General features: G+C 39.0%; 2 protein-coding genes across 3 annotated transcripts; one reads left to right on the top strand and one right to left on the bottom strand.

Moving 5' to 3' along the window:
* Positions 1 to 999: 999 nt before the first annotated feature.
* LOC145451147 (uncharacterized) lies at positions 1000 to 17728 on the top strand. 2 transcript variants are annotated; one of them, XM_080329649.1, is made up of 3 exons: positions 1000 to 1211; positions 16674 to 16833; positions 17070 to 17728. In XM_080329649.1, exons 1-3 carry the CDS (start codon positions 1035 to 1037, stop codon positions 17204 to 17206), a joined length of 474 nt encoding a protein of 157 aa, XP_080185775.1. In that variant the 5' UTR covers positions 1000 to 1034; the 3' UTR covers positions 17207 to 17728. The 2 variants fall into 2 exon arrangements, with proteins under 2 accessions (XP_080185775.1, XP_080185776.1); XM_080329650.1 differs by having other exon boundaries at positions 1012 to 1210; positions 16701 to 16833.
* LOC145451137 (meckelin-like) lies at positions 17284 to 21854 on the bottom strand. Its single transcript, XM_080329637.1, has 16 exons — positions 21686 to 21854; positions 21495 to 21563; positions 21331 to 21429; positions 20234 to 20329; positions 20081 to 20161; positions 19862 to 20008; positions 19748 to 19804; positions 19586 to 19690; positions 19434 to 19514; positions 19158 to 19274; positions 18907 to 19023; positions 18826 to 18847; positions 18481 to 18548; positions 18314 to 18416; positions 18112 to 18254; positions 17284 to 18045 (listed from the first exon to the last, which is right to left on the bottom strand). Exons 1-16 carry the CDS (start codon positions 21737 to 21739, stop codon positions 17965 to 17967), a joined length of 1440 nt encoding a protein of 479 aa, XP_080185763.1. The 5' UTR covers positions 21740 to 21854; the 3' UTR covers positions 17284 to 17964.
* Positions 21855 to 21977: the final 123 nt, after the last annotated feature.

The following is a 21977-nucleotide window of genomic DNA, read 5'->3' as shown; positions in this document are numbered from 1 at the left end:
CTACTTAGGATTACAGCCCTTTACTAGCAGTAGCCTACATGACTAAATGGCTAAAACTCACTCTCAACACAAGTTCCGTCTCCGTGCAAGACGAATAGCATTGCCTCGATATCGGCTTCTACTTTTATAACCTTTCCTTACAATTGAACGTTCAATTATGAAGACTAGGTAAATCAGTTTACTATTTACCCACTAATTTTGTTACACGATCCCAAAGGGTCGGACCCCGTAGGCCCTGATGCAGATCATCATGCATGGCAGAATTGAAGTATTTCTGTGAAATAGTATCTGAAGTATTACATATTTTTAGTTGTTGAGACACATTGACAACTTGTCAATTCATCATGGTACTACACAGGTACCTTTTTTGGTAAAACCAAGAAACAATTTTCATATGCCAAGTACTATACAATTCTGCAGACATGGAGCTGATGAGATATAATTCAACCGTTGAACTTTGCCATACACTTAATTTCTGACACATCCATCTACTATACGACTTCGATGTACGGTATCTATTCTCACAGAATTCCTACAGATACCGGGTGACTGAGCTTCTCGAAGTATTTCACCACGTACTACATAGTTTGCATATATTGTCACAGTCCATAGACAAATTACATTGCACAATATCAAACATCAGAATCTACCACTGTCGTTCCGCGCTGTCATCACATCACCGCAATATGATCCATGCAAGAAGTTGCAGTATTCATTATTATTATGACATATATGGAAGATAAATACCGGAGATTGACCATATCAACACCCAATTTGCTTGAAATATAATAAAATATTCATCGGATAGAAGCAAAACAGATTCGAAACGCCGCGTCCCACTGTCAGTCTATATACAAAAGCTAACGGGTGAACCGATCAGAAAAGGACTATTGTCTTTGTGGTCAGACACCAGTCATGCGAATCGTCTCCAGATTCAGTTTCGGATTACATCTGTCATCTGCATCCAAGTGTCATTTATAACAACGAGGAAGCAAATATCACACATCTGGTATGGGTCTGTGTATCAGGGCGTAATGGTGAATCATACCAGTGAATTAGGGATACGGAAACGGAAAGGAAAGGACGCACTGGCGGTTTTGTATGTAAACCGTAATGAATTCACTGATGCATGGAATTTGGCGGAATTTTCAATCAGTGGGGAGTTAATTGGGAGTTGCAGTTATCTGTCAAGCAAGAACCAAACAGACGGGTAAATATATATACAAAGGTCATTAAACCTAGTGTTTCATCAATACTGGGCCTACCAATGTGAAGTCCATTTGCTCGGCATTAAACGTCACAAAGAAACACAAAACGGATACCGTTTTGACTGTCATCATTGTTGACGAGTGACTGCTAACGCGGCGAGGTGATACCATTATCGAGCAGAGAGGAGCTTAGTGTGTAGCGGTTTTACCAAGTTTTATGAAATAGATTTGCATTACTCTCACTATTTTATGCAAAATATGTAAGCCTATGTAACAGAATAACTGAATTTTCCACGTGAAATATGTCTGACATCGTTAAATGTCCACTTCGGCAGATAAGGAAAGCTGCGGCTGTGCCGCGTAGGCTAATAAACCGTATCCAGGCCGATTCGGTGGATACAGATATCGTTACACTCGATATTTGCAATGCTTTAGGCAATATATCAGTAACAATTCACACAAATATATCGGTCCTAGAGGGCCTACTACTGTTATATGACGTGCGCCGCGGCGTGCGGTACCGTACATGACTTCTCAATTGTCATGCTACATACTCGTCCTGCGTCTTGATTTGAGATGAAAGCTATGGCATCAACCGATGTAAATATTTATTGGTACGGCACATGAATTTCGTTCACTTTCGTGTCAGTTTCAATTTGCAACATTTAAAAATCGCTATAAATGCAGAAGGCTACGTTTTTGTTCCTTGATCGCGGCATTGGTGTTACGAGACGATAGAAGAATCCCAAATCCATGCCCGTGTATTATACTCGAATACTTTATTATCAAGTCTGTGTACGTGATGGTATATTACATTACATTACCGATCATTGGGGACTCAGATGCCACTGGGATATTTCGGAAAAAACCAGATGTGGACGCTAAATGACAGTCATGTTGATATAGAACCAAGTTTTAGCCCTTGATATTGAAACTATAACAGTTTATACTATACATTTTGCTCGGTTAACAATGCAAATAAAATATAATACATGTTGTTTTCCTTTTGACGCATTGCTACGAAAATAATTGGTGTGCGTTGCTCAGAAAGCTTGTATGATAAATAAAATTATTACTCTGCAAGTGGACGTTAAATAAGCTGTGAAAGCAACAAGATCTTATTTTATCTATTGATACTAGCAGTCAAGTCTTGAATCGACATAAATTGTAAGACAACGGTTCCGAATTACAATGAGTTGCCCTATGGATATGACTTTCTGCTAGCCGGAAGTTGGTATGCAATGAAGCTCCGTCACATCAAGGCCTTTCATTTTAGTACTGAAACCGTTTCTCAAGACTCTGCCGTTACAATATAACAAAATTCCTTGACAATGCAACAATCAAGCAGTCAATCGACAACTGAAGCTCGGACCTTTTTCGACATTATGATCTTACTAATCTAATAGAACTGATTTTCGAACAAAAAATTAATCTGGCGAACATGATGTTGAAAAAACCCAGATTTCAAGGACAGAAACCCAGGTGATTCTCGAAAAACCCAGATCTGGATGGAAAACCCCAGGAGTGGCATGTCTGATTGGGGTTCTTAATGACACCTTCATTCGCAAACAATCGAATTCGCAAAAGCACGGTGATTGGCGGGTTGAATACAGTTATAAACCGCTAAAATAGTGGCTCTAACGTCGATATAAGTTGGGATATTTCTATGATCCCTTTGTTATAAAGACGTAATCTCGCAAAAGCCCTGGGTATGCGTTAGTAGTTAGTATGATCGCTCGTGAGGTGGCAGGGGTTCTTATGGGCGGGGTGGCGAGCGGCTGGAAAACCGGGGGTGGCGAGTGGCTCTTATTTCTTATGGCGGGGGTGGCGAGCGGCTATTGCGTCTTATGGCGGGGGTGGCGAGCGGCTCTAATTTCTTACGGCGGGGGTCGCAAGCGGCTGGGAAACCCGGGGTGGCAAGCGGCTCTTTTGTCTTATGGCGGGGGTGGCAAGCGGCTATTGTGTCTTATGGTCGCACGGTAACCCTTTTCAGCATAGGGATCGGTCGCAAGCGGCTCTTATGTCTTATCGCGGAGGTGGCATACGGCTATTGCGTCTTATGGCGGGGGTGGCATGCGGCTATTGTGTCTTATGGATGCGGTAGTGATTCGTACTTTCGTTTATAGACTGCGGGCGGCATGTCGTACTTTCAGCAAAAAAGGTGTGAAGTAGTTTGCTAAGTCTAGGAATTACTCTCATGGTAATGTTTGAGTAATTAGATTACCCCAGAGCCGGCGTAGACGGTGATTCGAACATCAACAATAGTCGCGTTCGCAAACTAACACTTCAAAAAGGTGTGAAATATTGGTAAAATCCAGCGATCACTCACAAGATAATACCTAAGACATAACCATCGCTCGCGACTCGCTGTTACATACATGCCGATCGTTGACAATGTAATATTTTGGTAATTAGTTTACCACAGAACCCGCGTAGACGGCGATACCAACAATAGCCGCGTTCACAAACTAACCCTTCAAAAAGGTGTGAAATAGGTTGCAAATCCCACGATCACTCACGAGATAACACCTAAGACATAGCCAGCCCTCACCAACTTGTTGTTACATACATTCCAATCGCCACAATGTAATATTTTGATAATCGGTATGTCACAGGAACTGGATTTCACTGGTAAAATTTAATAAGTAACGGATAACAGAGCCGTCACAGACGATGATTCGAATACCGACAAATTCTCACTTATTTCTGATCCCACCCTAATCCTTTGCGAAGTTGACGCTTATTCGAAAAGGTGTGAAATAATTGTAAAGCCCTACGTCGCTGACGGGATAATGCATCAGACATAGCGATCTAGTTATAGCATGGGTCGGAATCCATTCGCGGGATGTACTAGGTAAACTGAGATAATCCGAAACGAAATATTTTGACTTTGGTGTAGTGTGAATTGAAATAGGATTGACAAACATGGCTATCAACTTTCCCACAGTCCCATATTGATATTATACGCACATTGATTCGAAACAAGTAATGGAACATTGCAACTCTATTCGCGATCCGACTTTTCGTTTGTCAAAGCGACATTTTTAACATCTTACCATACTCAAAAGAATTATTTACAACATTAACAAGTGTTCAAAATCTAGTTTTCACTTACTTGATTATACCACTGCAACTCACAAATTTGAATTAATTCATTCTGGTTGTATTCATATGATCGGTCTTTTTTATTCAATTGTAAAGGTCGTTACTATTCTGAAGACAAAGTAAGCTATTTACTAATCGACACATAAATGACTTGACATAAACATATTATATTTTGAGTATACGAGATTTGAATGTCTGAACAATAACTGAGAAATAATTTATCACAATAAAATACGTATATTACAGCGTAAAAGATGTTTGAATGTCAGCAACTCTGTACGGTCATAGTTACTACCACTAATTTACCCGACCAACTCGTCATGATCATTCCTGAAATCAACACAAATATGACCACTGACTTGAGTTAACCACAAAACAGCATCAAGTTTTAAATCCACTTGTAGCTTACGGATTATTTGAATGCTGGTTATGTTTTGTTGTAATTGAGTTAACGGAAATAGTATTACGACTCGACATCTGACCATGTTACCATATTCAAAGAATCAACCACGAAAACATTGTCAAGTAAATCCGTTAACCGACCAACTCAACAGTATCAATATGAAAAACAGCCAAACATACACGAATCCATACAAGCACTAAAACCTAAAATCCATAACAAGCCTGGTTGTATTCATATCCCTACATGTCTTTTTTATTCAACTTGAAAAGTCGTTACTATTCTGTAAGACAAAGAAATTACTATGCGGTATATTTTGTAAGATAAAAGTAATTACTTCTCGGTGCCCGCGACTTGAGATTAACATAATATGTTTGAGTATGCGAGATTTGAATGTCTGCCCAACATGTTGAGAATTCATTTCTTACAATCGAACGCAGGTGTTATATTGAAAATTATCATGATGTAAACATAAGGATTGACACATTGATTTGACATATGTAATAGTTGATCATGACTTGACTATTAAATTATTTGCGTTAATTAGACCCGGCGTTGTGGTAAAGATTATTGTGACAGCAACAAACTTTTCAGTACCATTGTTATTAACATATTGAGTTGTAAACTATGTGTGTCTAAAATGTTCTCGATTGGGAAATTATTCAGCCTTGGTACAAACCACGCAGAGTATTGTGGATATCAGGAAATATTTTACAAATGTCTGCATTAAACAAGACTAAAGATGAAACAACAATTTCCTTTGTTGAACAATAACCGGGGCAATACTTTATTGTCGGTGAGAATTGAAACACTTTCGCGCATTACCTGGTGTCAAGATATCACACTAGATGAATTGACATACCACCATTTGATTAATGCTTAATCCGTTCGCATCATTTCACACTCACTTTGATCATTACAAAAGTAAATTGGAATATGTTTGCTAGGCACCACCTATTCAACTATACTTGAGTAATACAGAAACCTCTCAGCATTATTAAAATCGAAATGTGCGCTACACTGAAATCTACAAAAATGTGTTTGTATTGCTGTTCGTAGTAGCGATATCGATTTGAACCTCCATCATCTAACCAAACTACTGAGAGTCGTTGTCAATTTACATGACGTTCACTGATTACATACTAGAACTATTTGTGCAGCGCACACGATCAGAGAAATTGGACATTTTTCCATTGCCATTCGTCAAAGTAAATGTCGTCACAATAATCAGTCACTAAAAGACCATATACTTGTATGTGATTGAATCGCCGACAATTAACTCGGTAAATCAAACCCCTGAGAAATTTCACTCAGTCATTGGATAGGAAACAGCGTCGCCTAATCGGTGTGAGTCGTTTTTTCTAAATACTAATCATATCTGTCCAGCCAAGAACAATTTTCACTCACTTGGGTAACGAAACCAGTGTCCAATATCAATACAAGATATTTTCGTCACACAAAAATAATCAACTTCACTCGATATTCCCGTACTACGAAACTGTACAAAGGTTACATGTTTTTGTATGACATGGAATCAATACCGATCGAAGTAACCGTATTGGAGATAACTTTTAAACAAACACACTCTACGTGGTTAACATTCTCGTCGATTCTATTGTGATTAATGTATACTTCACGTGATCTGGATTCATTTCGATATGGCTAAACATTCAACCTCGACGGATACGAATTGTCACACACTCAAGTAATATCATACCAAATAGTTATTTACAAGACACAGAAATTTGTTTTGGTCGTTTCGACTTTATTACTGGAGATACTCATCACTTCGCTTAATACAATCTAGATTTAAACTCCATCGAACCTTTGGTGTCTATCGTTTTGCTGGATACGAATTATGTTAGTCCAAGAGTACACAATTTTCACTATCTTGGGTTATGAACTCAGTGTGTTAGCGATCATTCAATATTTTGTAGTATCAACTAGCTACTTCGTAGGATACGAATGATCATCCTCACAACTCTTACAAAAGTACGAAGGATATTTACATCACACAAAGTAATCGACTTTACTCGATATCCTCACACTACGAAACTGAATGGTTGGTTTGACTCTACAAACTGTTCTGATGTCACAAGAACTTTTTCATACGAATGGTTACGTATCTAAATATTCAAATAATCCAACACACGACTATAGCACTTACAGAAATATCATAGTTCTTGTAACAAAGTTGTATAAGTATAATGTTTATCGTAAGTCCTACATAGCCATGATATCCGTCCGAGTTTGACTTTTAGAAAACATTATACCGACATCGCGACATCTTTCAAAATTAAAACCACGGTGACTGCTTCAGAGACCTACCAATGAAATTGCAGTAATGCAGTTACTTCCACAAAAGAGTATGTATTCGACTTACTTACCACAAATCTAACGCACAAAACAATTTACTTTACTAACGAGAAGCACCGAGCCTCACATCAAAACAACTAGAAAGTGGAACTATATTAAAAAACGTCGCTAACCTTTGTGCACCAGCTGTAAATCACACAAGCAACATGTTTCAAGATTCTGGTTATTGAAAAACGTTAAAGTGTTTCTCCTGCACCAAGTCGTTATGTTGACGAAAGCGTATATTGTAATACCATGATCGATTTGCATTCGTTGGTCACAAACTGTCACTACCCCAAAAAATTATTTTTCACTCAAACACAAAAGCATACTTGTCGCCAATCGTTTTCATCAAGCACGAGTTCAAGAAACCTGCTACGACATGAATTGTTATTTTGATGTTGTGTAAATAGGTAATAATTTATTTTAGTAACACTACATCAACATCATCGAGTTGTGCGAATAGATTTACATGTGGTTTTAATCGAAGTACACAGCACGGTCTAATATAGATTCATCTCTATTGTACAGCAAATCGGTAATCGAAATGCATTAACATTTAAACAACGATCTTGGTTCGTCGCGCGAAAAATATATTTACTGTCGCAACACTCTGATACTCTGCACAAGATGTGTAAATCCTTTTCACACTCATAATAATACACTAACGGGATACCGATGTCAAGCAACAACGTTTAACAACATCACTGACACTGAACATACGATACCTACCCAAGTAAAAATATCATTTTCACCAGGAGGTCAGTCGTTACTTGTGTACAATTACCATTTTCCCTTGGGAGTTTAGCGTTACCCGAGTAACAAAACCATTTTCACTTGGAAATATATGTTTCCCTCAACAACAAACGTTTTTCAATTGGAAATATATTTTTTCCCTGGGTAACAAACCCCTTTTCACTTGGAAATATATTTTTGCCCTGGATAACAAACCTTTTTCACTTGGAAATATATTTTTTCTCTTGGTAACAAACCTTTTTCACTTGGAAATATATTTTTTCTCTGGGTAACAAACCTTTTTCACTTGGGAATATATTTTTTCCCCGATCAACAAACCTTTTTCACTTGGAAATATATTTTTCCCCGAGCAACAAACCATTTTCACTGAGCAACAAACCCTTTTCTCCCCAGGCAACAAACCCTTTTCGTTTGGAAAACTATCATTTACCTGAGTACCAATACCATTTTCGTTTTGAAAACTGACAACTACACCGGTCAATTTGATATTTTTTGTATATTGTTACAGCAGACAGTGACAAAATATACACCAACAACGACTCCGATACATTAGTGTAATCAAATATTCACTTGCTCTGATGCATCCCATCAAAATCATTGGTTACTCACATACAATAACAATGTGCTGTTGTACATCGACATGTATGTTTTCGGAATTGGCGAATAAAGGGGTTTCTGATATGTCCGTGATGTCCGGGTTCGTGCTTTGGATTTTCCAGAGTCAAAATGTCTGAATAAAACACCTCCTTGACGATGGTTGGTATGTGGATAACGGTGTTCGGAAAACGGTTGGATTTATGTCACCCATCGCGATAACAACTCCAGGTCGAGTTTTCCTCCCGCATGTTTACTATATTGTGTCTTTATTGGTCAATGTATGTCTCGACATTCAGTTTGAAATCGGAAACCCTGATAAAGTACGTAACCGGATCCGGATATCAACTGTGAATCGATAAACCAATGGACAATATTCAAAGTAAACATGTTACACCCTGTGTTTCCACGAAAAAATACCATCCAGACATACGTCGCGCTTGTTTGCCCACCCCAGTATACGCGCAAATGGAGGTGTGTGACATTGCATGCAATGTGTTGGTATACAAACATCGATCCACAGACATTATCATAGCCGGTAGTTTTGATGTAGATCGAATGTCACCTGATAACAATGTCATACCAATAAGCCACATTGCAATGACTCTGAGTCAATCTGAAGCATGACATACAGACACACAAACATGGAACCGTAACATGGGTTATTCGCACGACGGTGAAAGTGAACTGTACAACATATACCAATTGGGCGTTCACAGTCGAATATGCGAACCATGCACAATCATATACCCAGATTTTTGTTGGATATGTACGAAACCGATAAATCGATACATTTCTGTTCCTTCGACATCAATAATACAACCGTCATTCCAATGCATCGCTCGAATGTGAGGTTCGTCTGGTGTAAAATCCATGTCAAATAACACCAAAGTGTGCCTTCCGTGTTTTATTATTTCCACCGTCGCATCTTGTCTGTGTCGTAACACTATGGTGCAGGGACTTGAAAAACGGTACTTTGTAAAACGGATTGACATGACCAACTGAATCGACGTCAATAGCCTTGTGACGATACCGTTTCAAAATGCTCCGATATGACGAGACCAACCCCGATCTCTTGTGGTGACGACCGTTTCGAAATGTCACCGGACGAGCTAGACCCTTACGAAAGTGTGTTTTATGATTGCGTGTGAAATCACGAGGTAGTGTTCTATTGTGGTGTAATATTGCAGTCTTCATTCCACAGAAACATACCTTATTGGATCACAATATCAGTCCGACATTTGCACGATATTTATCTGGAGTCGTTATGTGGGAGTAGCGACATCCATTGATCGTGACTGAAAGACTGATCGCAATCATTTCGAGCACCGTACTTCGATAGTTCACCTAGATCAAACGCTGTAGTCTCAGCAGAAAACTTCGGTGTCGACAACACGACGGATATTGACCGATGTATCCAATTGGTCTGAGTGATCTGTCCGGAGATAGGGCCATGACTATCTTGTAATGTTACAACACGATAACACCATCGAGTAAATCAGTGAACGGTGTCGAAATATCGATGTAATAGCGCGGACTCAGAGTCATTGCAATGTGGCTTATTGGTATGACATTGTTATCAGGTGACATTCGATCTACATCAAAACTACCGGCTATGATAATGTCTGTGGATCGATGTTTGTATACCAACACATTGCATGCAATGTCACACACCTCCATTTGCGCGTATACTGGGGTGGGCAAACAAGCGCGACGTATGTCTGGATGGTATTTTTTCGTGGAAACACAGGGTGTAACATGTTTACTTTGAATATTGTCCATTGGTTTATCGATTCACAGTTGATATCCGGATCCGGTTACGTACTTTATCAGGGTTTCCGATTTCAAACTGAATGTCGAGACATACATTGACCAATAAAGACACAATATAGTAAACATGCGGGAGGAAAACTCGACCTGGAGTTGTTATCGCGATGGGTGACATAAATCCAACCGTTTTCCGAACACCGTTATCCACATACCAACCATCGTCAAGGAGGTGTTTTATTCAGACATTTTGACTCTGGAAAATCCAAAGCACGAACCCGGACATCACGGACATATCAGAAACCCCTTTATTCGCCAATTCCGAAAACATACATGTCGATGTACAACAGCACATTGTTATTGTATGTGAGTAACCAATGATTTTGATGGGATGCATCAGAGCAAGTGAATATTTGATTACACTAATGTATCGGAGTCGTTGTTGGTGTATATTTTGTCACTGTCTGCTGTAACAATATACAAAAAATATCAAATTGACCGGTGTAGTTGTCAGTTTTCAAAACGAAAATGGTATTGGTACTCAGGTAAATGATAGTTTTCCAAACGAAAAGGGTTTGTTGCCTGGGGAGAAAAGGGTTTGTTGCTCAGTGAAAATGGTTTGTTGCTCGGGGAAAAATATATTTCCAAGTGAAAAAGGTTTGTTGATCGGGGAAAAAATATATTCCCAAGTGAAAAAGGTTTGTTACCCAGAGAAAAAATATATTTCCAAGTGAAAAAGGTTTGTTACCAAGAGAAAAAATATATTTCCAAGTGAAAAAGGTTTGTTATCCAGGGCAAAAATATATTTCCAAGTGAAAAGGGGTTTGTTACCCAGGGAAAAAATATATTTCCAATTGAAAAACGTTTGTTGTTGAGGGAAACATATATTTCCAAGTGAAAATGGTTTTGTTACTCGGGTAACGCTAAACTCCCAAGGGAAAATGGTAATTGTACACAAGTAACGACTGACCTCCTGGTGAAAATGATATTTTTACTTGGGTAGGTATCGTATGTTCAGTGTCAGTGATGTTGTTAAACGTTGTTGCTTGACATCGGTATCCCGTTAGTGTATTATTATGAGTGTGAAAAGGATTTACACATCTTGTGCAGAGTATCAGAGTGTTGCGACAGTAAATATATTTTTCGCGCGACGAACCAAGATCGTTGTTTAAATGTTAATGCATTTCGATTACCGATTTGCTGTACAATAGAGATGAATCTATATTAGACCGTGCTGTGTACTTCGATTAAAACCACATGTAAATCTATTCGCACAACTCGATGATGTTGATGTAGTGTTACTAAAATAAATTATTACCTATTTACACAACATCAAAATAACAATTCATGTCGTAGCAGGTTTCTTGAACTCGTGCTTGATGAAAACGATTGGCGACAAGTATGCTTTTGTGTTTGAGTGAAAAATAATTTTTTGGGGTAGTGACAGTTTGTGACCAACGAATGCAAATCGATCATGGTATTACAATATACGCTTTCGTCAACATAACGACTTGGTGCAGGAGAAACACTTTAACGGTTTTCAATAACCAGAATCTTGAAACATGTTGCTTGTGTGATTTACAGCTGGTGCACAAAGGTTAGCGACGTTTTTTAATATAGTTCCACTTTCTAGTTGTTTTGATGTGAGGCTCGGTGCTTCTCGTTAGTAAAGTAAATTGTTTTGTGCGTTAGATTTGTGGTAAGTAAGTCGAATACATACTCTTTTGTGGAAGTAACTGTATTACTGCAATTTCATTGGTAGGTCTCTGAAGCAGTCACCGTGGTTTTAATTTTGAAAGATGTCGCGATGTCGGTATAATGTTTTCTAAAAGTCAAACTCGGACGGATATCATGGCTATGTAGGACTTACGATAAACATTATACTTATACAACTTTGTTACAAGAACTATGATATTTCTGTAAGTGCTATAGTCGTGTGTTGGATTATTTGAATATTTAGATACGTAACCATTCGTATGAAAAAGTTCTTGTGACATCAGAACAGTTTGTAGAGTCAAACCAACCATTCAGTTTCGTAGTGTGAGGATATCGAGTAAAGTCGATTACTTTGTGTGATGTAAATATCCTTCGTACTTTTGTAAGAGTTGTGAGGATGATCATTCGTATCCTACGAAGTAGCTAGTTGATACTACAAAATATTGAATGATCGCTAACACACTGAGTTCATAACCCAAGATAGTGAAAATTGTGTACTCTTAGACTAACATAATTCGTATCCAGCAAAACGATAGACACCAAAGGTTCGATGGAGTTTAAATCTAGATTGTATTAAGCGAAGTGATGAGTATCTCCAGTAATAAAGTCGAAACGACCAAAACAAATTTCTGTGTCTTGTAAATAACTATTTGGTATGATATTACTTGAGTGTGTGACAATTCGTATCCGTCGAGGTTGAATGTTTAGCCATATCGAAATGAATCCAGATCACGTGAAGTATACATTAATCACAATAGAATCGACGAGAATGTTAACCACGTAGAGTGTGTTTGTTTAAAAGTTATCTCCAATACGGTTACTTCGATCGGTATTGATTCCATGTCATACAAAAACATGTAACCTTTGTACAGTTTCGTAGTACGGGAATATCGAGTGAAGTTGATTATTTTTGTGTGACGAAAATATCTTGTATTGATATTGGACACTGGTTTCGTTACCCAAGTGAGTGAAAATTGTTCTTGGCTGGACAGATATGATTAGTATTTAGAAAAAACGACTCACACCGATTAAGCGACGCTGTTTCCTATCCAGTGACTGAGTGAAATTTCTCAGGGGTTTGATTTACCGAGTTAATTGTCGGCGATTCAATCACATACAAGTATATGGTCTTTTAGTGACTGATTATTGTGACGACATTTACTTTGACGAATGGCAATGGAAAAATGTCCAATTTCTCTGATCGTGTGCGCTGCACAAATAGTTCTAGTATGTAATCAGTGAACGTCATGTAAATTGACAACGACTCTCAGTAGTTTGGTTAGATGATGGAGGTTCAAATCGATATCGCTACTACGAACAGCAATACAAACACATTTTTGTAGATTTCAGTGTAGCGCACATTTCGATTTTAATAATGCTGAGAGGTTTCTGTATTACTCAAGTATAGTTGAATAGGTGGTGCCTAGCAAACATATTCCAATTTACTTTTGTAATGATCAAAGTGAGTGTGAAATGATGCGAACGGATTAAGCATTAATCAAATGGTGGTATGTCAATTCATCTAGTGTGATATCTTGACACCAGGTAATGCGCGAAAGTGTTTCAATTCTCACCGACAATAAAGTATTGCCCCGGTTATTGTTCAACAAAGGAAATTGTTGTTTCATCTTTAGTCTTGTTTAATGCAGACATTTGTAAAATATTTCCTGATATCCACAATACTCTGCGTGGTTTGTACCAAGGCTGAATAATTTCCCAATCGAGAACATTTTAGACACACATAGTTTACAACTCAATATGTTAATAACAATGGTACTGAAAAGTTTGTTGCTGTCACAATAATCTTTACCACAACGCCGGGTCTAATTAACGCAAATAATTTAATAGTCAAGTCATGATCAACTATTACATATGTCAAATCAATGTGTCAATCCTTATGTTTACATCATGATAATTTTCAATATAACACCTGCGTTCGATTGTAAGAAATGAATTCTCAACATGTTGGGCAGACATTCAAATCTCGCATACTCAAACATATTATGTTAATCTCAAGTCGCGGGCACCGAGAAGTAATTACTTTTATCTTACAAAATATACCGCATAGTAATTTCTTTGTCTTACAGAATAGTAACGACTTTTCAAGTTGAATAAAAAAGACATGTAGGGATATGAATACAACCAGGCTTGTTATGGATTTTAGGTTTTAGTGCTTGTATGGATTCGTGTATGTTTGGCTGTTTTTCATATTGATACTGTTGAGTTGGTCGGTTAACGGATTTACTTGACAATGTTTTCGTGGTTGATTCTTTGAATATGGTAACATGGTCAGATGTCGAGTCGTAATACTATTTCCGTTAACTCAATTACAACAAAACATAACCAGCATTCAAATAATCCGTAAGCTACAAGTGGATTTAAAACTTGATGCTGTTTTGTGGTTAACTCAAGTCAGTGGTCATATTTGTGTTGATTTCAGGAATGATCATGACGAGTTGGTCGGGTAAATTAGTGGTAGTAACTATGACCGTACAGAGTTGCTGACATTCAAACATCTTTTACGCTGTAATATACGTATTTTATTGTGATAAATTATTTCTCAGTTATTGTTCAGACATTCAAATCTCGTATACTCAAAATATAATATGTTTATGTCAAGTCATTTATGTGTCGATTAGTAAATAGCTTACTTTGTCTTCAGAATAGTAACGACCTTTACAATTGAATAAAAAAGACCGATCATATGAATACAACCAGAATGAATTAATTCAAATTTGTGAGTTGCAGTGGTATAATCAAGTAAGTGAAAACTAGATTTTGAACACTTGTTAATGTTGTAAATAATTCTTTTGAGTATGGTAAGATGTTAAAAATGTCGCTTTGACAAACGAAAAGTCGGATCGCGAATAGAGTTGCAATGTTCCATTACTTGTTTCGAATCAATGTGCGTATAATATCAATATGGGACTGTGGGAAAGTTGATAGCCATGTTTGTCAATCCTATTTCAATTCACACTACACCAAAGTCAAAATATTTCGTTTCGGATTATCTCAGTTTACCTAGTACATCCCGCGAATGGATTCCGACCCATGCTATAACTAGATCGCTATGTCTGATGCATTATCCCGTCAGCGACGTAGGGCTTTACAATTATTTCACACCTTTTCGAATAAGCGTCAACTTCGCAAAGGATTAGGGTGGGATCAGAAATAAGTGAGAATTTGTCGGTATTCGAATCATCGTCTGTGACGGCTCTGTTATCCGTTACTTATTAAATTTTACCAGTGAAATCCAGTTCCTGTGACATACCGATTATCAAAATATTACATTGTGGCGATTGGAATGTATGTAACAACAAGTTGGTGAGGGCTGGCTATGTCTTAGGTGTTATCTCGTGAGTGATCGTGGGATTTGCAACCTATTTCGCACCTTTTTGAAGGGTTAGTTTGTGAACGCGGCTATTGTTGGTATCGCCGTCTACGCGGGTTCTGTGGTAAACTAATTACCAAAATATTACATTGTCAACGATCGGCATGTATGTAACAGCGAGTCGCGAGCGATGGTTATGTCTTAGGTATTATCTTGTGAGTGATCGCTGGATTTTACCAATATTTCACACCTTTTTGAAGTGTTAGTTTGCGAACGCGACTATTGTTGATGTTCGAATCACCGTCTACGCCGGCTCTGGGGTAATCTAATTACTCAAACATTACCATGAGAGTAATTCCTAGACTTAGCAAACTACTTCACACCTTTTTTGCTGAAAGTACGACATGCCGCCCGCAGTCTATAAACGAAAGTACGAATCACTACCGCATCCATAAGACACAATAGCCGCATGCCACCCCCGCCATAAGACGCAATAGCCGTATGCCACCTCCGCGATAAGACATAAGAGCCGCTTGCGACCGATCCCTATGCTGAAAAGGGTTACCGTGCGACCATAAGACACAATAGCCGCTTGCCACCCCCGCCATAAGACAAAAGAGCCGCTTGCCACCCCGGGTTTCCCAGCCGCTTGCGACCCCCGCCGTAAGAAATTAGAGCCGCTCGCCACCCCCGCCATAAGACGCAATAGCCGCTCGCCACCCCCGCCATAAGAAATAAGAGCCACTCGCCACCCCCGGTTTTCCAGCCGCTCGCCACCCCGCCCATAAGAACCCCTGCCACCTCACGAGCGATCATACTAACTACTTGCGTTATGAGGAATACATTATACAATTTAACTACAAACGCGGGCGTTGGAATTTGGTTCATCAGTATTAAATCGCGATTCGGGTTTATGTCGATGCCGGGGACCGGGACAGTTTAACATTTACGTTTTCGTTTCTGTGAAGAACATTTGTTAGAAATGTGCTGGATAATACAAGAATATTCCCACTCTGCCCATAATTGCTTCGCGGGCTGGATGCAATCGTCTGGCGGGTCGTATGTTTCATACCCCTGGTCTAAACCTAAAGCTATACATCAGTTGATTTGAACTGAAATGTGCCGTTGCAATAACATCCGTTCAAAAGACGACTACCTCGCCGTTTCGCTGTATTATGCGATATCGCATCGTTCCATCGGTACACGGCAACCCGTGCCAAACATAAAATATGTGCGTACAGGGCAGTTCGACCTGAATGAGCTGCCAATTCCCGTCTCCCGAACTGACTGCTGTGCCTGTGAGCCTTTACTGCTATTTTTTTTAATGTCACATAGTTCTTCGATGTATGATGAACTCGATAGATTACTATTACTTAGGGGAGTATTCCTTTGCATTTTACCGAGCAACTATATTAGGAACGTAATATTCTCCACTTAAACGAAACTACAACTCGATTGTACTGCACAGCACACTCGTCAAGCGTCAATTATGGCTTCCGGGTCGAACAGTACCTTTCAAGTTGATGTCAAGCTGGATGAAGATCTCACAGCTTTGGAGAAGCGCACGGATATGTTCAGGAAGCGCAGCAAAGATCTCAGCAGTGAGTGTTCGTTTATCATTGTAATTTGCGGGTCTACTGAAACGTTTAAAATATTACATCATAAAGGGCAGTATGATGCACTGATATTAGTGATATAGTATTTAGCCGAGTCATTAATCAGGCACTTTCGCAGCCTCCGCCCCCGGCGATACGGAAACCCTGCTACGCCCAATCGATGACTGCATCATCGTATTCTATGGGTCCATAATTCCAGACAAATGTTAATCTTATTCCAGCTAAGGCCAATGAAACCCTGTTACAAATGGCGGAAAGGTTTGATCCAGAAATACCGATCGCACTAAATGACGTTGCGTCGGCGCGCAGTTCTTGTGACACCGTGCTGCAGAAAACCGCGATGAGAGAAGAAAACTAGCAGCCCCTAAGTTCGCGCCGCGGAATATTATTCAACCCTCACGGTTTCGCAGATTGAATTGTTCAATAGTATGGGAGTTCTTCGTGAATATATAATACATATTTTATTGCAAACACTTTACAAAGCTTTCGTTCATTCCGTTAATGAATGGCATTCGTCTAGCTAGAAGGAATATAGTAACGAATTGAGTAAACGGGAAGTTCACAATTCATATACAAATCAGCGGTATAAAATCTCTAATCTGCGAAAATTGCTACTTGATGGGCCTTACTATCGTGCCAATTTCTTTCAAATATAGCTTGAATTCGGGTACTAAATTATATATGGCGTACTATCGGAACATACGACTGTTGATATACAGTATACACTTGTACATATACAGTGATCTTTCCAATTCTCATGCTAGTCGCTGACGATTGCCCCTGGCGAGTATCAGCCGAAAATATTAGGGTTCATTTCGATATGGATATACTTTTCAATTCGTTGCTTTTGAAAATGCATATGTCGAAATACACATTATTGACTGCGTTGGCAAAAACTTCCGGGTGTATGGACTTTTCGAACATGCATGTGCAATTGTGCATTGCGCAAATGCTCATTTGTTTATTCAGATTTGAGGCTGTATAGGCAGGTAGGTCTATCGAGTATAGACGCGGAGATCCAGGCACGAGAACAGCAGAACCCGAAACGGTACATGACCTGGAACTACTTCAATTCGCCAATAGAGCAAATTCAGCTGATTACATGCAGCTTCTCGATTAGATCAAGAAAATCTTTTCGATAAGCGTCTTCTTTGCCAAGTTGTGACATCCCACTTCTGACCGCAGCTTCGCCAGTACCTGAATGTATTGTATTTGGACGATCCAAGACAAAGCTAGTAATTTGAAATTGCATGATTGGCTCACCTCTCCAATTAAGTAAGTCACGGCTGTTGCAATCACGTAATTGTCCGTAGTGATGTTGATTAGAAAGAATAGAAGTATATCAAAAGATAGTAGCACAGTCTCGTTTCCATAATAAAGTGCGTTGGTGAAGGCGTAATCATCAGCTGTAAAAGTTGATAAAGGGATGCGATGCTGGGCCGCATAGCGGATTTTAAAAACTTGCCTATGGTAAGATAAGCATTTTTGGTTGCTTCCTGGAAATTAATTCCGAATACTTTTTCGAAAAATAGTTTCTCTGTTACAATGTAGTCCAAATCCAAAAGCGCCTAGAATGCAAGCGGGGAGAGATCAATACGTGGTTATCTTTTTACTTTATGCCTTATAACTTACGTGATCAAAGAAAGCCTGTAAAAATGTTTTCATGATGTTGTGAACCTTCATGGAGTCGCGTTGCTTTTCTGAATTTACAATTTTCCTCATCAAAAAGCATAACTAATCATTAATCAACGATAGCCGAACAAACGGGACGTTGAATTAGTATTTCCGGATATTTGTAAGGTGGCTTACTGCAAATCGGTGCGACCTGCAATAAGACTACGGCTTGGGCCTTCTTACGATTTATATAATAGCGTGCCTTAATTCCTTATTGCATAATGTTGACGAAAATAGCAAGTGTACGAAATTCAAAAATGGATAGACGAATTGCAGAGAAACAATAAAATCACCCCACTGTACCTTTCTGAGCTTGGATAATATTCTGAAAAACGAAAAAAAATGTTGATAACGAGCTGAAGAGGAATTCCAATTCAAGCCTACCTGTTGAAGAGGGCGATAGATGGAATCTATTTTTTGTCGCATTAGGTGAGGTATCATTATCTCGAACACCTGAGAATCACTTCCGGAAATCAGGCCTCGTTGAGGGACTAATCCTTCCTGAAAGATAAGACTTGGAATACGTCCGGCACGCAATGATGTCCTTCAAGTTATAACGAGCGCAAGCAGTTTACGGCAATATTATGCAGGTGTAAATTGTACGAAATCCCAATCACAAAGTATTTGCAACTTACCTCTTCTCTTCGAAGCATGTGGCTGAGCTCTGACATGTCGACATCAGCTTTCCCGTGTACAGACCGGCCGTGTATGTAATAGCCAAAATTATTGTGGGAAAGAACGAAGACACTAACCTGCAAGGTGTCGAGCGATGTTACATGGTTATTTTGTTGCTATAAATGCGCCAGTTAGGTGTGAGTTTTGTTGCATGTATTTTACAGTCAATACACTTCACTGGCTCGCCTACAATTGCATAGTAGCCGGTGTTGTGGTCATATGCAGGTGATACTTACGTTACAAACAGAACATAGATCCATGAAATCTCTCATTTGATCTTTTATCACTCTTTCGTGGAATAACTTGTAATAGAGTATCTGGAACATTATGGGATAATGTTCGATATAAGCGTATACACAAAACTATGAAGTTTCTAATATCCAGATACCTGGGTCAGGGCTGCGATAACGTAAGTCAGGCCTCCTATCGTGAATCTATTGAGAGCACCGTCATCATCGGATTTCGCGAAAGCAGGTACGTTTGCGTTTATGATCTGAATCATTCAGAATTGGTTTTAAAGCATGCGACAGAAAAATTCAAAAATTCTTACCGACAACACAAACAGCACGATAAACATTTGAAAATGGGTACTGATTTTGCGGGATGTCTGATGAGAAAACGGTAATTAAGTAGATTCTTTACCGGCTGAGTCTAATCAATTTACCTGGATCTCATTCCACTCATTGGCAACAAATATGCATCTCCAAATACTGACTTTATCCGACCCTCCTGTACTTCCGGGTTTTTCCCAGTCAACCAGGAATATATCACAGGTGGATTGCTCATATATAACGTAGATAACGTGAACTAACTGAACAACGTATAGTTACAATGAGTTCATACCAGTCTAGTGATCGGTCAAGTAAATAATCCCGCGCGGTACCTTAAACAGAAATGCGATTCCAACTGCAATAACGAAAGTGGCGCAAAGAATGTTGATAGTCTCTCCGTTTCCAGCATTCCCCTTTATAAAATAAATAGGCAACAAGTATACGCAAATGTCATGTGACGTAACATAAAGGCTACAACCACTTACGTTTGCCGCAAAAAGATATGTTGAATATCCAAGACCGACCACCAGGATTACATTTGCTAAATTGTCGCAAAAACTCAAGAAGAAGTAGAAAATTGTCTAAAAACAGATTTACAGAATTACAGATGCCTATGATTTATAAGTTATATCGTCGCAGTGGTAGGCTTATCAAAGTAGCTTATGTAGGCTTACCATATTTTGGAAATGTAAAAAGAGGACACTTTTTCAGAAATTTCAGACATGCAAAACTGGAGAAGTATTCTCAAAGACCGGTAAATTTTTCCCACTTCGTGATCGGTTGACTAAAAAAAAAAAAGGTAATCACTTCCGCTCAGAGCCCAAAATAACGTTTTTCTCTCCACATTGCCAGGTGGATGACTAAAAAAAAAATAATACCCGCCGGAGCTTCACTTCTGCGCTAATTAGTGGCATATTACTCGCAATTTCCTCTAAATCTGACCTCAATTTTCAAAAAAGAGGACAAGATCTCAAAAAAGAGGACAAAAGGGGGTCCTCCGAGGACACTTTCAAAAAAGTCAAAAAAGAGGACAAATCCTCTTAAAAGAGGACGTATGGTAAGCCTAAGCTTATGACCATTTTACACATTTTGGTCTTCTTTCAGCCATATATTAGCCCCGATTAACTTTGAAACACTGATACAGACATAACAATGGCCAAGATATGATCAAAAAAATTCAAAATTTTTCGAAAAGTTGATTTTATTTCTAGTTTTAAAAATGGACCTTCAAAATTTGAAAACTGGACATAAGTTACTTTGATACCACTGCGACGATATATAGTTAGATATATGTCACTACGCCCAGATCGGAATTAGCATATTGACATCCATGGGCAAAGGCCGTAGCCAGAATAAGAAGTTAGAGGCATGAAACTAATCTTGAATATTGAAATATAGTCACGAGTCTCTTTCAATCTTAATAACTATGCCTACGATATTGCTAGCGGCTGCGGAAATCGTAATATCTAGTCGTAACTTGATTCAAAGTAAACGTTATCCAATTATTTGGTGCAAAAGACCAACAATGTCAACGAGTATCACCATAATCCGCAATAGTAATAAAAAAACGTTGGCGACTCACGGTGCATTCCACGTAGGGGAAGCCTTGCCGTCTTCTCCAACCGCTCGTCTGCACACATGCATTTATAAAGGCAAATACTGCGAACACTGCTGCTGAAATCTGTAGAGACCCATGGGACGGAAATATTTTACGCTAATTAAAATTCCCTTTATACGTGACAGTACCGTAACTCCATTTCCGATCCCAGAGCAGACAATACTCGCTGTAGTCGCAGTTGCGCCTTCTGACGGACTCTGACAGACGACATAAATATATAATCGTAAATTATCTACATACGAGTCCTGCATTGGGTCTACTTATTGATCTATTACAGTACATTTGGAAAAACAAGCCTAAATTCCCCATCGACACTTACCGTCGTTACCGAATCAGCAACGGTATTGACGTTCAACGGCACAGTCGTACTCATACCTTGTCGCTGTAGTCTAGCTCTCGGTGAAAATCCCGAGATGTCAAAAACGATTATATCGCTACCCGAAACGATGCTGTATTCGAAACTGGCTTGTTGTTAATGTTATATGCACTGGCAAATGATTAACCATTTTGAAGGCTAGGCCTAGTTTCCGCGTGATTCCACTCCAGTGAGAACGGTACTGATCGAACCATCACAACAGCGGCACTCCATACTGAGACAAATCGCTACTGCT

This window comes from Botryllus schlosseri, chromosome 11, assembly GCF_051294905.1.
Source record: "Botryllus schlosseri isolate E-star chromosome 11, Bs_hap1, whole genome shotgun sequence".
NCBI classification, from domain to species: domain Eukaryota; kingdom Metazoa; phylum Chordata; class Ascidiacea; order Stolidobranchia; family Styelidae; genus Botryllus; species Botryllus schlosseri.
Note: the sequence above shows the minus strand (reverse complement) of the source record. Positions and strands in the feature narration are given on the sequence as shown.